This window comes from Quercus robur, chromosome 12, assembly GCF_932294415.1.
Source record: "Quercus robur chromosome 12, dhQueRobu3.1, whole genome shotgun sequence".
In the NCBI taxonomy this organism is placed as follows: domain Eukaryota; kingdom Viridiplantae; phylum Streptophyta; class Magnoliopsida; order Fagales; family Fagaceae; genus Quercus; species Quercus robur.
In genome coordinates this window covers 7,292,718-7,313,845 of record NC_065545.1, presented here as the reverse complement: position 1 = coordinate 7,313,845, position 21,128 = coordinate 7,292,718, and the positions used below count along the sequence as shown (strand labels likewise).

The 21,128-nt window shown below is 35.8% G+C and overlaps 1 protein-coding gene and 1 pseudogene across 1 annotated transcript; both read left to right on the top strand.

Annotated features, from left to right (window-relative positions):
• Nucleotides 1-1,450: 1,450 nt before the first annotated feature.
• Nucleotides 1,451-4,505, top strand: LOC126708080 (pentatricopeptide repeat-containing protein At1g63080, mitochondrial-like; annotated as a pseudogene).
• Nucleotides 3,951-5,908, top strand: LOC126708079 (pentatricopeptide repeat-containing protein At1g64100-like). The gene is made up of 2 exons (XM_050407901.1): nt 3,951-4,400; nt 5,741-5,908. Exons 1-2 carry the CDS (start codon nt 3,951-3,953, stop codon nt 5,906-5,908), a joined length of 618 nt encoding a protein of 205 aa, XP_050263858.1.
• The last annotated feature ends 15,220 nt before the right edge of the window (nt 5,909-21,128 follow it).

The following is a 21,128-nucleotide window of genomic DNA, read 5'->3' as shown; positions in this document are numbered from 1 at the left end:
GTAAGTATGATTGCTTCTATTTTTTTTTTTTTTTTTTTTAAAAGGATGTTTATTTAATATAATAAATAAATAAATAATTTTGGGTTGGGAAATTCTTAAACCAGGTTCTAAAGATAAGCCCAAACCTTAGACTTTCACTCAACCATTTAAGCGCACTATCTATAAATGATTTTGATATGTATATAATTAGATTTAAAATTTTAGCTTCTCTATCTGTATTGTTAAAAATACTTAGTATTATAAAAAAGAAAATTTTAAATTTCAGTTTTAGTAAAATTAAGTTTAAAAAAAGAGTTTTAGATGTGGGTTACAGTTAGCTCAACTGGTAAAGTCTCTGATAGTTATATAAGAGATCTGAGTTCAATTTCTGCCTACACCAAAAACTGATTGGTATCTTGGTATGATGATAAAGAATTATCATTAAGAATGAACGTCATAAGTTGAAACTCTCTCTCTCTCTCTCTCTTTCTCTCTCAACAAAAAAAAAAAAATGAAAAAAAAAAAAAAGAGTTTTGGATGAACTAAATAAATCAAACTAATAAATTTAAATTGGAGGGACCTTAAGTCTTGAACGTGAAAATTATGAGATAGGCCATCCTGGGCCTAAAAATAAAGTCTTCGAAACCATAGGCCCAATCGCAGTCCAATAGTCCTATGAAAGGCATCTCATATGAGCAAATGGCCTAATCGGATGGTATAACCTGCCATATACTTATCGCAACGGAAAATTTAAATTTCACTACTAGTTAAAAATCACTACTTCAATAAGCCCTATAATCGGATTGAATAGATTATTGACCTCTTCAAAAGAGTGACCTGGAGCATTGACAATCGTATCTCACATTTCCTTCATGCAATTTTCTACCGAGAGTGTCCTACACATTCTGCATTTTCCACATAAAGAGAAAGTACGAACAACTTTATCACTGTAGCTTATTAGTTCCATCTAAGAGCTTAAAAAAAAGAAAATGTTGAGCACCCACATATATATTTGTTCATGTGTAAATAATAATAATAATAATAAACTTATTGAGAAGCAATGAGCTAATAAGACAATTGCTCTTCTGACTTTTTAACTAAAAATTGACTTGATTGTTGACTTGACTCTAAAGTGAGCCCAAAAGTATAATCCGTGCACCATAATCACATTGTAAATTTTTTAGCCAAATAGCTTCTCTGGTTCAGCATCACAAGCATAGTTAAAAACTAAAAAGATCTTTCTTGTGAATTACCACAAGCAGAAAACCCCACCTTAATTGGAGAAAGATCATAAAAGAGGAACACTCCAGGACGGGAATGAAGGCGGCCTAATTCTACATTCCTATAAAGTTGAGTTACAGAGAACTACAGAATTCAAATATGTTTAGTGGGTGTGCCATTTTCCATATATAAAAGATGAAAGTCATAAACTAACGGCTTCTATGAGTTGTAATGGACCTGATTTGACTGGATGGTGTGCTCACTTACATTTGTGTACACTGTAAGTGTAGGTACAACCTGCAAAATGTGTGGCAAATTTGTAAAACTCTTACAACTTATAGTTTCTCAATTATTGCATCCATAACATGCATGTGCTCTTACTTTTTCCCCCTAAGGTAGCTACCACAACCTCCAACCATTCTTACAGAAGCAGGTTGGAGTAGAATTTAGAATGTACGGACACGAATACGGATATATGTATGCTATAGCGACATGAGCAATTTTTGAAAAATTATAATATGATACGGCAAATAAGACACCATTACAACACAGATACGACACTCCAAATAAAATGTCTATACATCTTAGAGTAGAACCCAACAGCCAAAAATATTCTATATATACCAAGAACAACTCAAAGGATTTGATATAGGGGCAATCCATGCATTGGGGGCAAAGTTCTACTATATAAACGGCTAGGTAGAGAAATTTCAATTTATGTATTTGAAAGTAGAGTAGTCCCTTTCTTTTTTGGGTTTTTTTTTATTCCTTGCATTGCTATTTTTATGCAATATTTCAACTTTGAAACGATAAGTGTATAACCAATATTTAATATACATCATAATTAGAGCTAACCATAGTCTTACTCTTCTCAGGTTGTTTGAGTGATAGAAAAATCAACTCTACCAGTAACAAAAATAAGTAATCTTTTATGAATGACCAGACCTAATTTTTTTTTTTTTTTGCTAACATGAATTGTAAATATCAAAAGTCATTGGGCCTACGTTTTTTTTATTTACTTTTTATTTCTCACCTAGCTTTCCTTTTTATGGACAATTTTTATTGTTTTTTTTGGGGGGAAAAATTGCTTCTCCTTTCTTCTTCCTTCCTTCTTTTTCTTCTCTCCAGCTTCATTTTCTTTTTTCCTTTTCTCCACTGCCGTTCGTTCCACTTTTCTTCCAAGCCCCCAAACTCAAGATAGTTCTTCCCTTGAAATAACGTTCTCAAGAGCGAAGCAGAAAAACCCAAACCCAAAAACGTGATCTCGGCCCTGCTTCGCTCTCCGATCTGCCACTCCACCACCATGATTTCTCCTTTCGAAGCTAAGCCGAAACCAAACCCGAGCCACCCTAGTTGGTAGCTGAGACTGTGTGTCGTCATTGTGAAATGGGTAAATCAACATCCTCTCTTCTTTTTATATGCAATCGTTTGATTATTAGAGTAGAAGCCTTCCATTTCCATTTCGTGCTTTTACTTCTCATTATTGTTCTACTATTGGAGAAAATGTGAAAATCCCTAATCAGAATCGGGATCAGTTGTTGAAATCTGTGAGAGATCACTGCAAATCTGGAACCTTTAAGAATCTTGATCATGCCTTAGGCCTGTTTGATACAATGCTTCCCATGCACCCTTTGCCTTCCATTTTCGATTTTACTCAATTGTTGGGTGCCATTGCAAGAATGAAGCATTACTCCATAGTCATTACTCTAATTAGAGATATGGGCTCCTTTGGAATTACTCCCAATGTTTATACTCTCAATGTTTTGATTAATTGCTACTGCCATCTGAATCGGGTCAATTTTGGTTTCTCTGTCTTAGCAACAATTTTGAAACTTGGCTATCAACCAACTCATATAACTCTAACCACTCTTGTCAAAGGCCTCTGTCTTCAAGGAAACGTCGTTGGAGCTGTAAGGTTGGTAGAAGAAATGGAGAAGAAAGGGTATGAGCCTAATGTGATTACTTGTGGAACGATAGTAAACGGTCTGTGTAAGATTGGCCAGACTGGTGTGGCTATTAGGTTGCTCAGGAAGCTTGAAAAAGGGAATTTTGAACAAAATGTGGTGCTCTATAGCATGGTTATTGACAGTTTATGTAAGGACAGATTGGTAATTGAGGCTTTGAACCTTTTATCTGAAATGACGAGTAAAGGCATTCAACCAGACGTTGTCACTTACAATTCCTTAGTTCAAGGCTTGTGCAATTTTGGCTGGTGGAGGGAGGTGACTACTTTGTTGAATGAGATGGGGCAAAGGAAGGTCATGCCAGATGTACAAACATTTAACATATTGGTGGACACACTTTGCAAGGAAGGGATGTTGATTGAGGCAAAAGAAGTTTTTGATGTGATGATTTAAAGAGGCATTGATCCTAACATAGTCACTTATGGTTCTTTGATTGATGGTTATTGTTTGCAAAACAGACTGGATGAGGCAGTTAAGACGTTTAATATGATGGTTGAGAAGGGTTGTTCACCTGATGTGGTTAGCTATAACATATTGATCAATGGATATTGCAAAAGTAAAAAAATTGATGAGGCAAAGCGTCTGTTTCATGAAATGTCCAACAAGGGAATGATTCTTAATGTAGTGACTTATAACACTCATATAGGTGGGTTATGTCGAGGGGAGAGAGTCCAGACTGCATTAGAGCTATTCAGTACAATGCGAGCTTGTGGCCAACACCTAGATCCCCAAACCTATGCCACCCTGTAAAATGGCTTTTTTAAGAATAGACGAATTGCTGAGGCAATGGCATTGTTTTTGGAGATGGAAGACAAAAGGCTGGATTGTGATATTGTGATTTACAGCATCTTGATTGATGGTTTCTGCAATACTGGGGAACTTACGATTGCAAGAGAAATCTTTAGTGGTCTTCTTGTGAAAGGATTGCATCTTGATGTTTGGACTTACACTATAATGATCAAAGGATTTTGCAAGAATGGACTAGTTGATGAAGCGAGTGAACTGCTTGAGAAAATGGATGGCAATGGTTGTTCACCTAACGAGCACACATATAACACAATAATCCATGGGTTTTTGCAACATAGAGAGACATCAAAGGCAATGAAATATCTCAAAATGATGGTTGACAAGGGATTTTCAGCAAACGCAACAACTGCTGCCTTGTTTATTGACTTGCTGTCGTCTGATCAAGTAGATAAAAAATATTCAAGAGCTGCTTCAAAAGTCTGGGTGAAGGTTATTTAGTTTCTCAAGATCAAAGAAAACTTTTATATTTTAACCTATCACTAGTCATTATGTGAGTGGTATATTTGCTTGGAATAAAATTCTATACTTTTATGAGATGGTATTTCTTTTCATTTATGTGCCCAAGATTGTTCATTCCTTTTATTGTTCGATACTTTGTTGCAATTTTCTATTGCATGCAAGTTGTTGCCAAACCTTTTGACTAGCCATTGGGTGTATTATACTACCCTTTTAGGTGGATACTTAGGAGTCCTAGTTCGAGACTAGATTCATAGATTTTATTTCTTGAACTATGTTCCAACCCTTATTCAAAGTTTTCCAATCATAAAAACTAGTATTCCAATTCAAATATAGCTTGAATATCAAACCTTCAATAGGTATCCTCCTTTCCCCAAACCAGCCCCAAAATTCTTGAATGCTTAGTGATTAGGTTTTGGACCAAATTATATCTTGAATTAGTTTCAGTTTTACAAAAGTAATCCAGTTGTAATTAGCTGATCCAATTTAGTCTTAAAACAGGTCATGGGTGCTAGCAAGTTAAACTATTGTTTTAAAACAACTATGGATTGAGTTGTCAGGCCTATACAATATCAATCAGTTTAAGATACTTTCTGTTTCACTTTCATATCTTTTAGTTTCCTTTTGTCAAAATGCTAGATGAAATTTGTGTCAACCCTTACTAATTTTGATTCCTGTCCTATTTGCACTTACCACTATTTGAGTGTTACTAGGGGTTCTTGAAACTTTATTTATTTGAGGGTACATAGGATAATAGTTTTAAAGTAAGAATGCCATCATTAGTAATTTTATTTATTTTTATATCATACAGCAGTAGTGAAACAAATAATAATTAGTTTGGCGCTTTGGTTGCTTCATGCCTCCCTTTGGGATAAAGCCATCTCTACAATGGAGAAAATTTATTGTTTTACTTTGTACTGTAATCATATCAACATAATGACTAATGATTAATGGGACCTACCAATGTTAAAGTTCATGGGAAATCTTAAAGATTTTTTTTTTGAAGGTAAGAAACACTAGAATGGCCTTGTAGACAACCCAATCTGTCCCTATTCTAGAAAATGATAGTAATAGTATGAACTATGAAGTCTTCAAATATTTCCTCTTTTGTAGACAATTGACTGAGGGAGGTTAAAACCAAACCATGTTTGGGGATAGTATTGAGTGAAAATGTGGAGGTTCAATAGTTAAGGAAAAATCTATTAATTTGTTTGGAATATTTGCACAAAAGGCACTACTTATTAGATCTGCAAGAAGGAAAAAAAAGGCATTCCCTGCTCCTCTAACATTTCAGGTTGCAATCTTCATGAAAGGTGACAGAGGAGGATGGGGTTGGCTTGGAGGTGAGGTCTGAGAGGTGGATGGACACATCCTCCCTTGTGGAGAGGGCAATGGCGATGGCTGTAGCGCAATCAAAGGGTCCAAATAAATCTTGTATTGCGGCGGCAATAGCACCCTCCCTAAGCACGATATTACGCTGACGGCCATAGTTTAGTGTTGGTCGGATAGGTGGGTTATGACCAACTTGTTTTGTTGGGTCTCTGTCGAATACATGAGCCCTTCCCTAGTCAGGAAGTTGAATGTGGGAAAGGGTAACTCTTCGCTTCCAAAGACCATGTTGTCGTGGACATTAAAGGTTTGCCTTGGTGGTGAGTCGGGAACTCTTCTTGTGACCCGATGTCGTGGGCGAACTTGGCGGGTTCGAACCGAAGATGCTCTTGGGGAGGGAGGTGGTGTGGGAGGCACCAGTTCTTGAGTCATCATCTTCTTCCAATCCTGATGAGATGTATAGGAACTGTCCATGCGAGTGGGAATGATGTGTGATTGCCATTGTATCAGAGTGGTGGGATGGAGAGCTGCTTGAAGGATCGGAATGGGTTGTGGCGAGCAAGGGGGGTGGATGAGGGACATGTGGGGGGTCAGTTAGTCCACTAGGATTGAAGGATAAAACGGTTGTGCGTTGGGGTTGAGGGTGCTGGAGTTGGAAGTCTGGGGATGGTGGGTAGGTGAAGATGGTGGGGAGTCGGAGTCGAGGGGGTGTGGGAGGTTGAAGGTTTGACATGATGGTTGTCCGAAGTGTTGAATTTGTGAGATGAAGAAGAATGAAGGAGTGTAGGATCTTTCGGCTTAGAAATACGAGGTCGAGTGCATGTAACAGTACAACCATGAGGGTGAGGCACGTCCACGTGTTCTTCAGTATTAGCTGAGGTGGAAGCCAAAGAAGTAATTTGTGTCAAGGAGGTGCTCTCTTCACGTGTTGAGTTCAAGCCGTCATCCGAGAGGTCTGCCAAGTGAGAGAATCTATTTTGCAGCAAGGCATGATGGTGTGAATCAGGATCATGAGGCTTAGATGGAGATTGGTTCACTTGATCGGTGTGGCGCAGAGGCTCAGTCAGTCCAACAAGTGGAGTGGGCAAAATTATCATTCCACTCTCGGTTTGGTGAAGGATATGCTCAGCATGCCATGTGGTCAGTCCAACTGTCCTAACAGGTTTACTCCTCGCCTCAAGACGTTGCTTAGGTGTCCTCCGCGTCACTAACATCCATGGACCGAACTCTTGAGAGGTCAGGCCTTTGTCAGTTTGCATTATTATTTTTTTCCTTCATACCTTTCCACCGCCCAAACTACCTATAAATATCCACCCCACCCACATATTTCGTTACTTTGTTTTTTGGGTTAGGTTTTGTATATTCCGATTAGGTTTGGTTAGGGTTTGAGGGATGGTTTTATTTGGGCATGTTCTGGGGTTTATGGCCTGAATGATAATAACTTGAGGTGGCAGATGTGGGATGAGCTGATGGGAATTCAGCAACTTTGGGAAGTTCCATGGTGTTACATAGGGGATTTCAACATTGTTCGTTTCCCAAGTGAACGATTGGGGGGATCACATCTTACCCCGGCTATGGAGAATTTTTCTGAGTTCATTGAGGAACTTAGCTTGATAGATTTGCCTTTGGAAGGAGGGAGTTATACATGGTCGAGTGGTTCGGATTAGCCCTCGATGTCTAGGATAGACAGGGTTCTGGTTTCTCATGACTGGGAGGATCACTATTCGGATGTGATCCAACGGCTTTTACCTCGTCCTATTTTAGACCACTACCTCATATTAGTGGAGGCAGGAGGGATATTAAGGGGGAAAAATCCTTTTAGGTTTGAGAACATGTTGCCAAAGATGGATGGTTTCAAAGATAGGGTTCATTTTTGGTGGAATCGATATTCCTTCTCAGGTACTCCCAGTTTCGTACTTGCCAAGAAGTTGAAGGCATTGAAGGAAGATATTATTCAGTGGAACCGGAGTGAGTAGCGTCAGAAAAAAGAATTGTTGGAGGCTTTGAAATTATTGGATGTTAAGGAAGGGGAGCATGGCCTTTCTGAAGTGGAGTTAGGTGAGAGGGCTGTGTTGAGATCTCAAATATAGAACTTTCTCTCATTGGAAGAAGTCTTGTGGAGACAGAAATTGAGGATGCTTTGCATTAAGGAAGGAGATAACAATACCAAATTCTTTCACAAGGTGGCCAATTCTCGGAGAAGGTATAATTATTTTAGTATGTTGGAGGTGAATGGGGTTATCTATGAGGACGAATCTGAGATAGCAGACCAAGCTGTACAGTTTTATAAAAACTTGTACAAAGAGACGGAGGAGTTGAGGCCTTTTGTGGAAGATTTGGAGTTTGATTAGATAGAGGGGTTGGAGAGGGACTGGCTTGAACAGAGATTTGAACAGGAGGTTCTTCGAGTTGTCAAAGAGTTGGAAGGAGATAAAACCCTAGGTCCTGATGGTTTCTCTTTGGCTTTCTTTCACCATTGTTGGGGAGTTGTGGAAAGAGATGTTTTAGCTGCGTTTGAAGAGTTTTATCTATACAGTAATTTTGAAAAATCTCTTAATGTAACTTTTATAGCCTTAGTCCCTAAGAAGAATGGTGCATCCAATATTCGAGATTTTAGACCTATTAGTTTGGTGGGGGAGTGTCTACAAGATTTTGGCCAAGGTGTTGGCAAACCGCCTGAAAGAGGTTTTGGATTAGCTGATATCTGAGTCTTAGAATAGTTTTGTGGGTGGTAGACAGATACTTGATTCAGTTCTTATTCCTAATGAGTGTGTTGATAATAGGGTGAAGAGTAAGATTCCGGGGGTTATTTGTAAATTAGATATTGAGAAAGCCTATGATCATGTGAACTGGGAGGCTCTACTTGATCTGTTGAAAAGAATGGGATTTGGGGTGAGGTGGTGTAGGTGGATCCGCACTTGCATATCTACTGTCAAATTCTCGGTCTTGTTTAATGGGTCTCCAGCTAATTTTTTTGAGAGTTCGAGGGGATTGAGACAAGGGGACCCGCTATCTCCCATGTTGTTTCTAGTTATGATGGAGGTCTTCAGTAAGATTATGAAAAGAGCTAAAGGGGCTGGTTTGCTCTGAGGCTTTAGGGCTGATGGTAGACGGGGTGGAGGGGTATGTGTCTCGCATCTTTTGTTTGTGGATGATACGATTCTGTTTTGTGATGTAGATGAGGAGTAGATTCTACATGTTTGGATGCTTCTTCTTTGTTTCCAGGCAATGACAGGTTTAAAGGTTAATACGCTGAAGAGTGAGATGGTTCCCACTGGGGAGGTTCCTAATGTCCATGTCTTGGCAGAGATTTTGGGATGCCGGATTGGTCTTTGCCTATGTCCTATCTTGGTATGCCATTGGGGGCATCACACAAGTCCCCTACTGTTTGAAATCCTATCTTGGAGAAAATTGAGCGTAAGTTGGCCGGTTGGAAGAAAATGTATTTGTCAAAAGGTGGAAGACTAACGTTGCTTAAAAGCACATTATCTAGTCTCCCCACTTATTATTTCTCTTTTTACCATCTTGACGCATGTGGCCAATAAAATTGAGAGGTTGCAAAGGGATTTCTTGTGGGGGGACTCCAAGACACATTTGGTGGGATGGGACAAGGTGTGTGCACCTTTGAAAAATGGGGTTAGGAGTAAGGAAATTAACTACTTTTAATAAAGCCTTACTAGGGAAGTGGTTATGGCAGTTTGGGATTGAGGAGACAAGACTTTGGAGAAGGGTTGTAGCTCTCAAGTTTGGGGAAGAATGGGGGGTATGGACTTCCAAGCTAGGTAGAGGGGTACATGGGTGTGGCTTGTGGAGGAGTATCCGCATGGGTGGGAGGATTTTAGCAAAAATATTCGCTTTGTGGTAGGGGTGGGAGATAGAGTTAAGCTTTGGACAGATCAATGGTGTGGGGATTCTCCACTTCAATTGACATTTTCGAGTGTGTTTGGGATTGCTTCCAATAAAGAGGCATCAGTGGCCTCTTCTCTTGAACGGTTGGGGATAGAGGAACAGAGAAGCTGGAATGTTCATTTTACTCGGAGACCAAATGATTGGGAAATCGGTGGTGTGGATGAATTTCTCCGTACTTTGGGTTCTAATCTTCCTCCCACTGAGAATGGAAATTGTATGTGATGAAAGTTGACAAAGAATGAGAATTTTGATATCTGTTCGTTTTACAATAAGTTGAGAAGCCCCTTGCCCATTATTTTTCCTTAGAAAGGTGTATGGAAGGTTAAGGCTCCTCGGCTTGTTTCCTTCTTTGTGTGAACTGCTGTATGGGATAGGATCCTTATAGGTGAAAATTTGAGGGGTAGATGGATGGTTTTTGTTGATTGGTGTATCATGTGCCGTTGTAATGGGGAGACGGTGGATCATTTGTTACTTGTGGAGTTTGGTGTTTAGATCTTTTGGGATTTCTTGGGTCTTGCCAAGATCGGTTGCGGATGCTCTATTTGGTTGGTGGAATTGGCTTGGAAAGCATGTGTCTAGCATTTGGAATTTAGCTCCATCATGCTTGATGTGGTGTCTTTGGAGGGAGCGAAATAGGAGGATGTTTGAGGACATGGAAAGTTCAGATGACCAGCTATTGACTTCTTTCAATGGCTCTCTATTTGACTGGTCTAGGGTTTGGGAACTCGCCTCTAGTGATTCTCTCCCTTTGTTCCTTAGCTCCCTCCTGTGTAATTAGTATCTTTTCCTTCCTTTTTTCTTTTTTCTCTCTCTTTCCCTTTGTACTTTTTCTCTCTGCCTTATGTTTTTTTGCATAAGGTAGTGTTCTTGAATATATATCTTTATTACTTGTCAAAAAAAAAAATTTCTTGCTTTACCGCTAAGTAATAGTTTTGTTTGATTTCTTGCTATATCGTTCAGTAATTCTGCAATTCTGAGTTGCATTCTTTAAATATTATTGCTCTAAATGTCAGGAAAGGAAAGTATTTCTCTTGTAGAGAAGAGTTTTCTAATTGTTTTTTTATTTTTTGGCAATTTCTGCAATTTGGAGTGTATGACTTAGGGGTGTCAATGTTTGACCCAACTTGTAAACATGACCCGAACGCAATATAGGATTTTGTGGGTTAGTGTTAGGGTTAGGCCTTGGCGGGTTTGGGTGATAAATGGGTTGACCCGAAAGTGACTTGATAAGAAATCTGTCATAAGCGAGTCAATCTGCGTGATCCGTAATAGATACGTTTGACACACTAATTTAGTTGTGTTAACCCAAAATAACTCATTTAACACAGCCCATTTAACTCATAGTATAACAAATAAATATTCATCTTATTTTGGATTGGTCAAATATCTTTTATATCTAACCTATATTTTAAACTTAAAAAGAAAAATAAGTAATTACAAAAACTTACAAGCGATACAATTGTAAACTAATACTTTATAAACCCTAGTCATGACCAGTATACTGTTTACACTGACTCTTTCAATATTGATATTTAGCATTTGACAAATTCTGTTTGTTGAACTATGTTATTTTAAATTTGGGTTGAAGTGCATGCACTTTTTTTGGAGTGTAAAGATTTTATTTTTAGATGAATGTTATATTTTTTTTGAATTATGTTATTTTGAATGTGGGTTGAAGACTTGAAGTGTATGCATTACTTTCGGAATGTAAAGAACTTATTTCTATATGAATGTTATATTTAATATTAAGCAGGTTGAAATGAGTTGTGTCATGTTCGTGTCAACCCAATATGACCTATTTATTAAACGTGTCAAGTGGGTCGAGTCATGTTAACTTGCTTCATTAACAAGCCAGGTTAGGCTTGAAGAGTCATGACACAATTATTAAATGGGTTGAATTTGAGTTGAGGCATTTAGTCTAGTACCCCTATCTCGACACAACACAACACGACATGCTATCCCAAATTGAGAAGCTAGTAACGTATGTTAAAATTGCAATCCGAATTGAGAAGCTAGTAATGTGCACAGGAAGCAGATTTTTTTTTTTTTTTTTTTTTTTCATTTTCATTTTTGGTGGAGTTTGATTTGTCGATGATATTTCTTTTCTTCCCACTTTCAATTATTCTCTCTTACAATCCTAGTCTCATTTGGTTATGGTTTGAACTTACATTGAATTCTTTTCCCTTTGTACTGCAATCTTGATTCTGTCTTGGTTCAAATGCAGTAATGCAGGTAGATTGGTGGTGGTGATTGTGACCCGACCATGGTTGCTGGAGTAGAAAAATATCGAATAAGCTTTGCCCTGTTGGGCTTTCTAGGAATTAAATGTTTTTAACCATGTGTCTTTGGATTTGCACCATAATTCGTAAGATTAGCATGTTAACTTGTATTTGAATGTGGTTATTTCTCTTATTTGTGTGGGGCAGGTAGATTGACGCTGATACTGTTGTTGCCAGGGGAGAATTAGTCTAGTCATTGGTTTGTCCTGTGATTGGCATTAGTTGGGCTTTCTGTGAATTAAATGCTTTTAACTTATGTCTTTGAATTTTGCATCATTATTTATGAAATTTATGTATGTTCTCTAGTGATTCTCTCCCTTTGTTCCTTTGTTCTCTCCTTTGTAATTAGTTCTTTGTTGTTTTATGTTTGTTTTCTTGTTCTCTTTTCTTTCTTCTGTTTGTTTCTTTCTCTGTATTCTCTGTTCTGCCTCTGTTTTCATGAGGTAGCTTATTGAATATACTTCTTTCTTACTTATCAAAAAGAAAAAAAGAAAAGAAAAGAAATTTGTATATGTTGCTGATTGATTTCCAAGTCATAGAAAGTGAGTGAGCAGATGCTATCATGACTTCTTTATAAGCTGGTGATGTGGTAGGGGAATGCTTGAAATCGGACACTTTTGCCATGAACTAAGCTTGCCCTCCAATTTAAGAACCTGCTTCTCCTGATTTTGTCCCTAGATGTTTGTTTTATGGTTTTGCGACGAGTACTTTCCTAGCTCCTACAATTGTTTGTATGTCAAGACAATGTTTGATTATTTAAACTTGATATGTATGCTGGAGGGGAAATTGTACTTATCAAAAAAAAAAAAAAAAATGCTGGAGGGGAAATTGTCATTTGGGCTTTCTTGTACTTGAGCAACATAGTTTTTGTAAATGTCTTACTTCAAAAATTGTGCTTGGGCTGTATAATTGAATTTGACAATGGAAAAACTCCTTTTATTCTCTCAGCTTCACTCTTCTCTTATATATCTTTTGATATACTATTCCTCGAATGTGTTTTTCTATTCCTGGTTGTTCAATTTGTTTTATATATTTTGGTGTTTGGCTACTTTTCAAGCCATTAGTTGCAGCAAATTCTAGGTCAGTTTGGCTGTCTTGTATAGGAGGATAAATATGGTAATTATTGTTCTAAAAAATTAAAATTTACTTTGTAAATGAAAATTGGTGCTTGCATTGTGTGTATTTCAGTCTTTATTTGCGTAACGCTCCATTTGTTTCGATGGAAAATCTTGTGTAAAGATAGTTTTCTGTGTTTTCCAATGTTTGGTAGCATAAAAAAAGATAAGTCAAAGGAAAACTATCTTTGATCAACATAAAAAGTATAACTTATTTTTAGAGATTGTTTTCCACTAATTTTTTTTGGAAAACAACTTTATCTCACAGCAAACTAAATAAGGGAAGTTAGGAGGTTATTTTTCAACTCATTTAAAGTTACTACCAAACATTGAGAAATGAAATAGTTTTATTGAAAATAATTCTTGGAAAATGACTAATTTTCTAGAAAACATCATTGTTGAAACAAACAGAGCGTAGTGTTAGCTGGCTGGTTATGTGTTTAAAATATTAAAATTCACCATGGAAATGGCAATTTGTGGATTGTGTATATTTTGGCTGCATTTTTCCGGTTTCAACCAGCTCCAGTGCTGCCAGCATTTTTGTTCTGCTTCCGTTTTCTATTGCCATCAACTTGACTTAATACTACTTTTCAGAAATTAATATCATCAATTTGTTAAATTACAACCTATGTATTTTTGAGCTTGTTCAGTATTGTGATTTATTTTCATTTAGAAATTATTGATGCTTTTCTCTATAACTACTTGCTTGACTCTTTATTCTTGGTTATCTTTGACTCTCTTTTTAGGACATATTTCAATTTGTATTCTTTTAATTTGAGACTGGATTCTGTGTATTGTCAGTCTGCATTATCTGGATTTATCTTTTTGTATGGGTCTTGATGCAATGCATGCATTTTCAATTTGCTCTTGTGGGAGATTAATGCCTGCACCACTGAGTGATTGTACTTTCATTCAGTGCTTGTGCATTTGTCTTAGTGTCTTTTTTCTGTTGCTATTCTCTGCTTTTATTGATACTTGCTCCATATCTAATTTGGATTTTAATCTGGCATTGCTACTTATTGGTTACAGGAAGTTGGATTTTTTTCCTCCTTTGGGCAGATTAAGTAAGTGGATTTGATTTGGCAATAAGCTCTCCTTTCCTCCTGTTTTCGTTGTTCTCTCCTACAATCGTTAGAATTATAGGGAATAACTTCTTCTTTATTTAATTCTTTCTAATATTTAGGCCTACAATTTGTTTTCTAGGCTTTTGTTTCCAATTGGATTATAAGGGTTTCTTGGAATTACATGGATTTAACTTTTGTCTCTGGATATCATAGATTTTTTTGATTGATGCCCTCGTTACTGAATGTGAGTGAGCCAGATGCATCCCATGTTGAACCATGTTTGTTATTAGTTTGAAGATTTCACAACTATCTACTTGAGCAACAGAATCTTAGGTCTTTCCTGTACCTTTTCACCTTTTGTTTACAAGTATTTGAATTTTTTTCCTTGAACATGATCCTATTTCATTTTAATTTATTTTAGTGATTTTGGTACTTTTCAGTTTTTAAGGTGTTTGTTGCTGCAAATTTGGTTTTATAGATTGATCTGGTTTGTCTTCTTTAGTGGCACAAATAATTAAATTTTCCTTTCCCTTGTTGGTGGGTGGCTGATTCTTGTATTCTGTGTATTTCAGGCTGCATTTCTGCAGTATTAACTGATTACAGCACTGCTCAGCATGTTTGTTACTGCCATCTATTTGAACTTATTACAACTTTTTAGAATTTAAGATAATTGATTAATTCGTTATACATTAAAAACTCTTATGGTTTTTGGAGCTTTGGTAGATATGGTGATTATTGTCTTTGGGCAGTCATGGAAGATAGCAGTAGCTTTGTTTTAAACATGTCTGCTCTTTAAATGCCCTAAAAGTATAGGTTTATGCTTCTCTTTTAAACTTTTTTTTTCCTTTTACTGTGAGCTGGCTGGTTACTAGGGATTTAGAAATTGATATTCTCTTTTTCAATGACAATTGGTGCTTCTATTGTGGGCATTTTAGACTTCATTTGTGTGGTTCTAACTAATTCTAGCAATCTCAACATGTTTTTCCTGGTTCCATTTGTACTCATCACAACATTTTAGAATTTCTTAAGATTTGCAAGTTAAATTTGACAACCTCATATGATATTTTTTGGTTTAGTCAATGGTGATTTGTTGTCATTGGCAGCCATATAAGACAAGATCTGCATGCTTTAAACATGGCTGTTCTCTAAATACCAGAGAAGTTTAGGTTTGTGCTTCCTTATACTCACTCTATAGGTGATTTGGTAGGGTTTCAAAGTTATGTAGTCTTCTCATGTATTGTTGAATTATGCTTTGGGATATGAGGGTTTTTATGATTTTGTTACCCCTAAATCAGTCAGTTTAATATTGTAGGTATGGTATGTCTACTTGGGATGGAGTTTGATGAGGACCTAAGGAAATAATCTCTCTTTATCAATTGATTTCATTATTCTCTTCATAATAGTTGAATAATAATGTTTCTGCTTGTGTGTTTTTTTAGTTTGTTAGCCTGTAGCTTCATTTTTGTTAATTGAAGTCTTGCTATTTGTTGTCTATTTCTTCATCAATTGTCATTTTTTGTCAGCCTGCAACTGGAGTTTTATTATGTCTTGCTATTTGTTGTTAGTAAGTCTTGAATCTTAATGTATCTACAGAAAGGGAAATTGTGATTTACAATCTTGATGTGTCTACAGGACTGGAAATGGTGATTTACTTGTGCAACAAAGTGCGTAGAATCTTTATATGAAGACCTAAGGCAATAATCTCTTTTTATTAATTGATCTCACTATTTTCTCCCCAATATGTGAAGAATAATGTTTCTGCTTGAATGTTTCTTTTGTTTGTTGGCTTGCAACTTCATTTCTGCCCCAAAATACACAGTCCAACTTCTATGAATGTAGTTTGTATAGTTGGACTGTGTGGGGAGATAGTTTGGGGCTCATGTCTCCGTCACCCCAATTCTTGTGCTTAAAAATTGGATGCGGTATATCAAATTGAGTGACAATTTAATGGGGGACCTCAGGCAATAATAAGCTCTCTTATTGTCTTGATTTCATTATTCTTTTCCTTTAATTTGAAGTTTTAAGTATTGGAGTAAGACATTTATCAGTTAGAATAACAATTTGTTTGACTGACTTTGGATTGAGAATAGGCTTCTATTGTTGTTGTGTTTTAGTTTTAGTTTTTGATCCTAATAGTCCCTTAATTACTTGCTTGACCCTCCAGAGATTTTTGGTTTTCTATTATATATTTTCTTTTCTTTCTTTGTAGTCTTTTTTTAAAATAATAGTAACAATAATAATGACACTTATTATTTTAATCTACATTTTTATTAGTGGAGATTGGATGTCTTCCTAGTCTGCATTGTCAGGTTTTGTTTAATTTAAGTGGTGATGCATTTGCGGTACTTTAGCTAGGGTTGGTCTTGTTTTGTTGCTTCTCGATGAAACATGCTTTTGAATAGTGTTGCTCTTTATTATTTTTATATTTTTTTTTCCTTAAAAAGAATATTATAATTTAAAGTTGTCCTAAACTATGTAGTTGGAATTCTATGTTTTTCAGTTTGCTCATGTAGGAGGTCAATGCCAGCCTAGAATGCATGGACACAGACATGGGTACAGATTTGACATAGCGACACGAGCAATTTTTGAAAAATTATAACATGAAACGGGAAGTATGACACCGGTATGACACGGGTACGATATAGGTACGGCACCCTAAATGAAGTGTTTGTGCATCCTAAATGCCAGCACCACGAAGGGTTTGAGCTTTCATGTGGCACTTGTACATCATTCTTCTTGTCGTTTTTCTATTGATGTTTTCTTGCTTTTCGTGGAACCTGGTTATATTATGTTAGCAGCTATGTTTCTAGTTTGTATTGTCACATTGTTTGTATGCAGGAAACTAGAATATTTTTGGGTGCTTTACAGCTTAAGCAGCTGAGTTTTATTTGGTGATAAACTTTTTTCTTGCCTTTTGTTTTTCTCTGCTTCAAGCATAAGAATTTTAAGGATACATTTTTGTTGTTTTAATTCTGTCTATTACTTGGGTTTGTGACTGAATTTCCTAGGTTTCATTTTCGAGAAGGATTATAATTCTGAGTCTTGCAAAGTGAGGGTTTGAAATTTCTATTGCAGTTCTTCTCCCTTTGTATTGCTATATTATATTATTTTTGGTCATTATGTGTTGGCAACCTCAATAATGAATTCATAGCTTAATCTGGCAATGCCTCGTATTGGCGCAGGCCAGAATTATTATTGTAGTGCGACCTGAATATGGTTGATGAGGGAATGCTTTTGCTTTCTCTTCTCCTCGCATTTGTTGGGCTTTCTGGGATTTACGTTGGTATCCATTGTAATTTGTTTACTTGGATTATTGCTAATGAATTCCTTGTCCCTCAATATCTGACGACAGAGAAGAGCTAGGCTTTCTGAGTTAGAAGCATTTATCTTTATATTTGTTGCATTCTTTGAAATATAGTAGTTCTTTCATTTGTTGTTTTGCAACTTATGTGGTTCTTTGTGCATGTTAAAAATCTATTCCTTATATGTCTACAGGAACTGGAATTTTTTTTTCTCCACTTGGCAGCTTAAGCAGGCAAGTTTGTATTGGTGATAATCTCTTTTCCTTCTACTTTCAATATTCTCTTTTGCAATCATGAGAAATTAAAAACTTTTGCCTTGTTTTAATTTCTTTTGAAATATATAGTTCTTTCACAATCATTATCCGGATTTATCTATTTGTATGGGTATGATGTGACGCATGTGAATTAAGGCTAATTTGATTTTGTTTCTTTTCAATCATACATGATTTTGTGTTTTGAGTGGTGTTGCTCTTTGTTTTTTTCTTTCCTCTTTAAAAAATTAATTTTTATAATTTAGAGTTGTTCTGAATTTTAGCTTTGGAATGCATGTATTTTACAGTTTGCTCTTGGGGGAAATTAATTCCTGCACCACTGAGGGATTGCACTTTCATTCAGTATTTGTGCATTTTTCTTAGTATCTTGTTTCCGTTGTTAATCTCTGCTTTTAGTGATACTTGCCCTGTATCTTATTTGGATTTTAATCAGGCATTGCTACTTATTGGTTACAGGAAGTTGGATCTTTTTTCCCCTTTTGGGCAGCTTAAGTAGTGGAGTTGATGGCAATAAGCTCTCTTTACCTTCTGTTTTCGTTTTTCTCTCCAACAATCATTCTAGGCTTCGGTTTTCCAAGTGGATTATAAAGCTTTTTTGGAATTACATGGATTTAACATTTGCCTCTGGATATCATAAATTTTCTTGATTGATATCCTTGTTACTGAATGGGAGTGAGCCAGATGCATCCCATGTTGAACCAAGTTTGTTATTAATCTGAAGATTTCACAACTATCTACTTGAGTAACAGAATATTTGTAACATTTTAAGTCTTTATTGTGCCTTTTCATCTTTTGTTTTTAAGTATTTGAATTTTTTTCCCTTGAACATGATCCTATTCCATTTTAGTTTATTTTAGTGATTTTGGTACCTGGCAGTTTTAAGGTGTTTGTTTCTGCAAAGTTGGTTTTATAGATTGATCTGATTTGTCTTCTTTAGTGGAACAAATAAATAAATTTTCCTTTCCCTTATTGTTTTGTGGCCAATTCTTTTATTGTGTGTATTTCAAGCTGCATTTCTGCAGTCTTAACTGATTCCAGCACTGCTCAGCATTTTGTTACTGCCATCTACTTGAACTTATTACAACTTTTTAAAATTTAAGATAATTGATTAATTCATTATACATTAAAACCTCTTATGGTTTTTGGAGCTTTGGTCGATATGGTGATTTATTGTTTTTGGGCAGTTGTGGAAGATAACAGTAGTTTGCTTTAAACATATCTGCTCTTTAAATGACTTAAAAGTATAGGTTTATGCTTCCTTATGTCTTTTGTATTGGTGAGATATGGTTTTGAAGTTATTACTGTGTGGGGGGATACAAGGGTTGTATGATATACTGTTTCCCCTGATCCTGATTTCTTTTTCCTTCCCAAATTGTGAAATTATAATGTTTGTGCTTGTGTGTGTTTCTTTTAGCGTGTCAGCCTGCAAATTGCATTTCCTCGAATTGGTTTCTGAGTGGTTTTTACTTTAGAAAACCTCATGAATGTAAATATTCTCCTTCCTTAAAGTGCGAGCTTTAGAAGTATTTGATTAAAAAAATTTAGTCAGCAAGTCTCTTAAAAAATTAATAATTTTTAAATTTTATGTTGACTTTAGTTATCTTACATTTACTTTTTATATATTTTATGTTCTTTTGACATAAATATAGTATTCACTTCTCCCTGAACTACTTGACTTTTCAGGGTTGTTGATTTTCTCTTATATTCTGTCCTCTTATTTTGTTTGCTTGAGAATCATTGTATTTTTTAAATTAGTACTAACAAAATTTTATGTTGACCATAATTATTTATGGTAAACTTTTTGTTTCTCTTGATATAATATTCATTTTTCCCTTAATTACTTTTTTTTTTTTTTTTTTTAAATTTTTTAATTTTTTTGTAATCTCCTTATTATTTATTTATTTATGGAGCTTAGATTAAATGTATTATCAGGCTGCATTGGGGCTGGGGTTATGATTCAACAACAAATGCAGTGTTTTAACAAATGCAGTGTAGATGACTCCTCTCTTTTTTTGCTTGTAAATATTCTTGTGATTTACACTTGTCCTGAAGTGCTTCTTGGATTGTGTGTATATTCAGTTTGCTATTGTGGGAAATCGAGGCCATCACCTTTGAGGGTTCACGCTTTCATACAGTCTTGTAACTTTGTCTTAGTTTCTTGTTTTTATTGTTAGCTTCTTGCTGTCAATGCACAACTCGATCATCCTGTTTTGGCAGCCCGTTTCCAGTTTGTATTTTAGCTTGGCAGTTCCACTTATGGCCTACAGGAACTGGATTTTTTGGTGTTTGGAAGCTAATGTGTTTGATTTGGTGATGAGCTCTCTTTTCCTCCCATTTTCTCTTTTGGTATTTTCTCCTACAGTCATGAGATTTAGATGTATAATGGTGTTGGCAGCCTCATACTCGATTTGCAGGTTAATTTGGCAATGCCTCTTATTGGTGTGGGGAAGAGGTTCTTGCTTTATTCTGTTACAATATGCTGATTGTTTTCTTAGTTACAAAATGTGATTAAGCTGATGGCTCCTCCTTTTCTGGACTTATATTTGAGCATTGTGTACCTTATGCTTGTCTATATGCTGGGGATGTTCATTTTGTGATTTTGTGTTGAATACTTTTCTAGTGTTATGCTTTGGGGATTAAGTATGGGTTAATTAAAAAATTTATATTGACAATTATTATTTATTATAAGTGTTTTGCTGTTGTATTTTATATTTACTTTTGATCATAGGTATAGAACTAATTTAACTTTGCCTGTGTTTGTGCTTAATTGTTTGCAGCTGATCCCAAGCCCGGAAAAAGGAGGGGATATGGTATTTATTTCTCCCTTAATTACTTGCTTGAGCTTATTTATTGATATTCTCTTCTCTTTGTGTTCTTTCTTGCTCCTTAATCACTCGTTTATTTTAAACAGATAGTTGCTTATTTTTTTATTTAATATTTTTATAATAGAAGCCTGGATTATCTGTGATTTGCCAGGTTACATTTTTGGGTTTCCTATAAGAACTGCAGCCTTGTGCGGTGTGATTCAATTCCGGGTTTTTAACCTAGGCTGATTTTATTTTTTTCTTGCTTCTCAATTATTAGGCCATCAGTTTAAATTTTCTATACAATTCTGCTGTAAATTTAAATAAGAGCTTTCGAATTAACTATCAAATGGCTCTAGTGGAGTAAATCTTGTATACATTTCTTCTCTTTTGCATCTTCCAAATCTAATGTTCTATTAAACATCTATCAAATTTATAAATTGAAATTTATTTTCCTTGTGTTAAGGAGTCCTCATAATGGTGACAATTTTGTCTTCTTTTATAGAATTTGTAGCATTTTCCATCTTTTCAGCTACCCATAAAATGCACAAAGAAATCAAAACATACCAAAGAACTGAGTGAAAATGTGTGTGAATAAGTTCAAGGTTTTCATATAATTTCTAATTT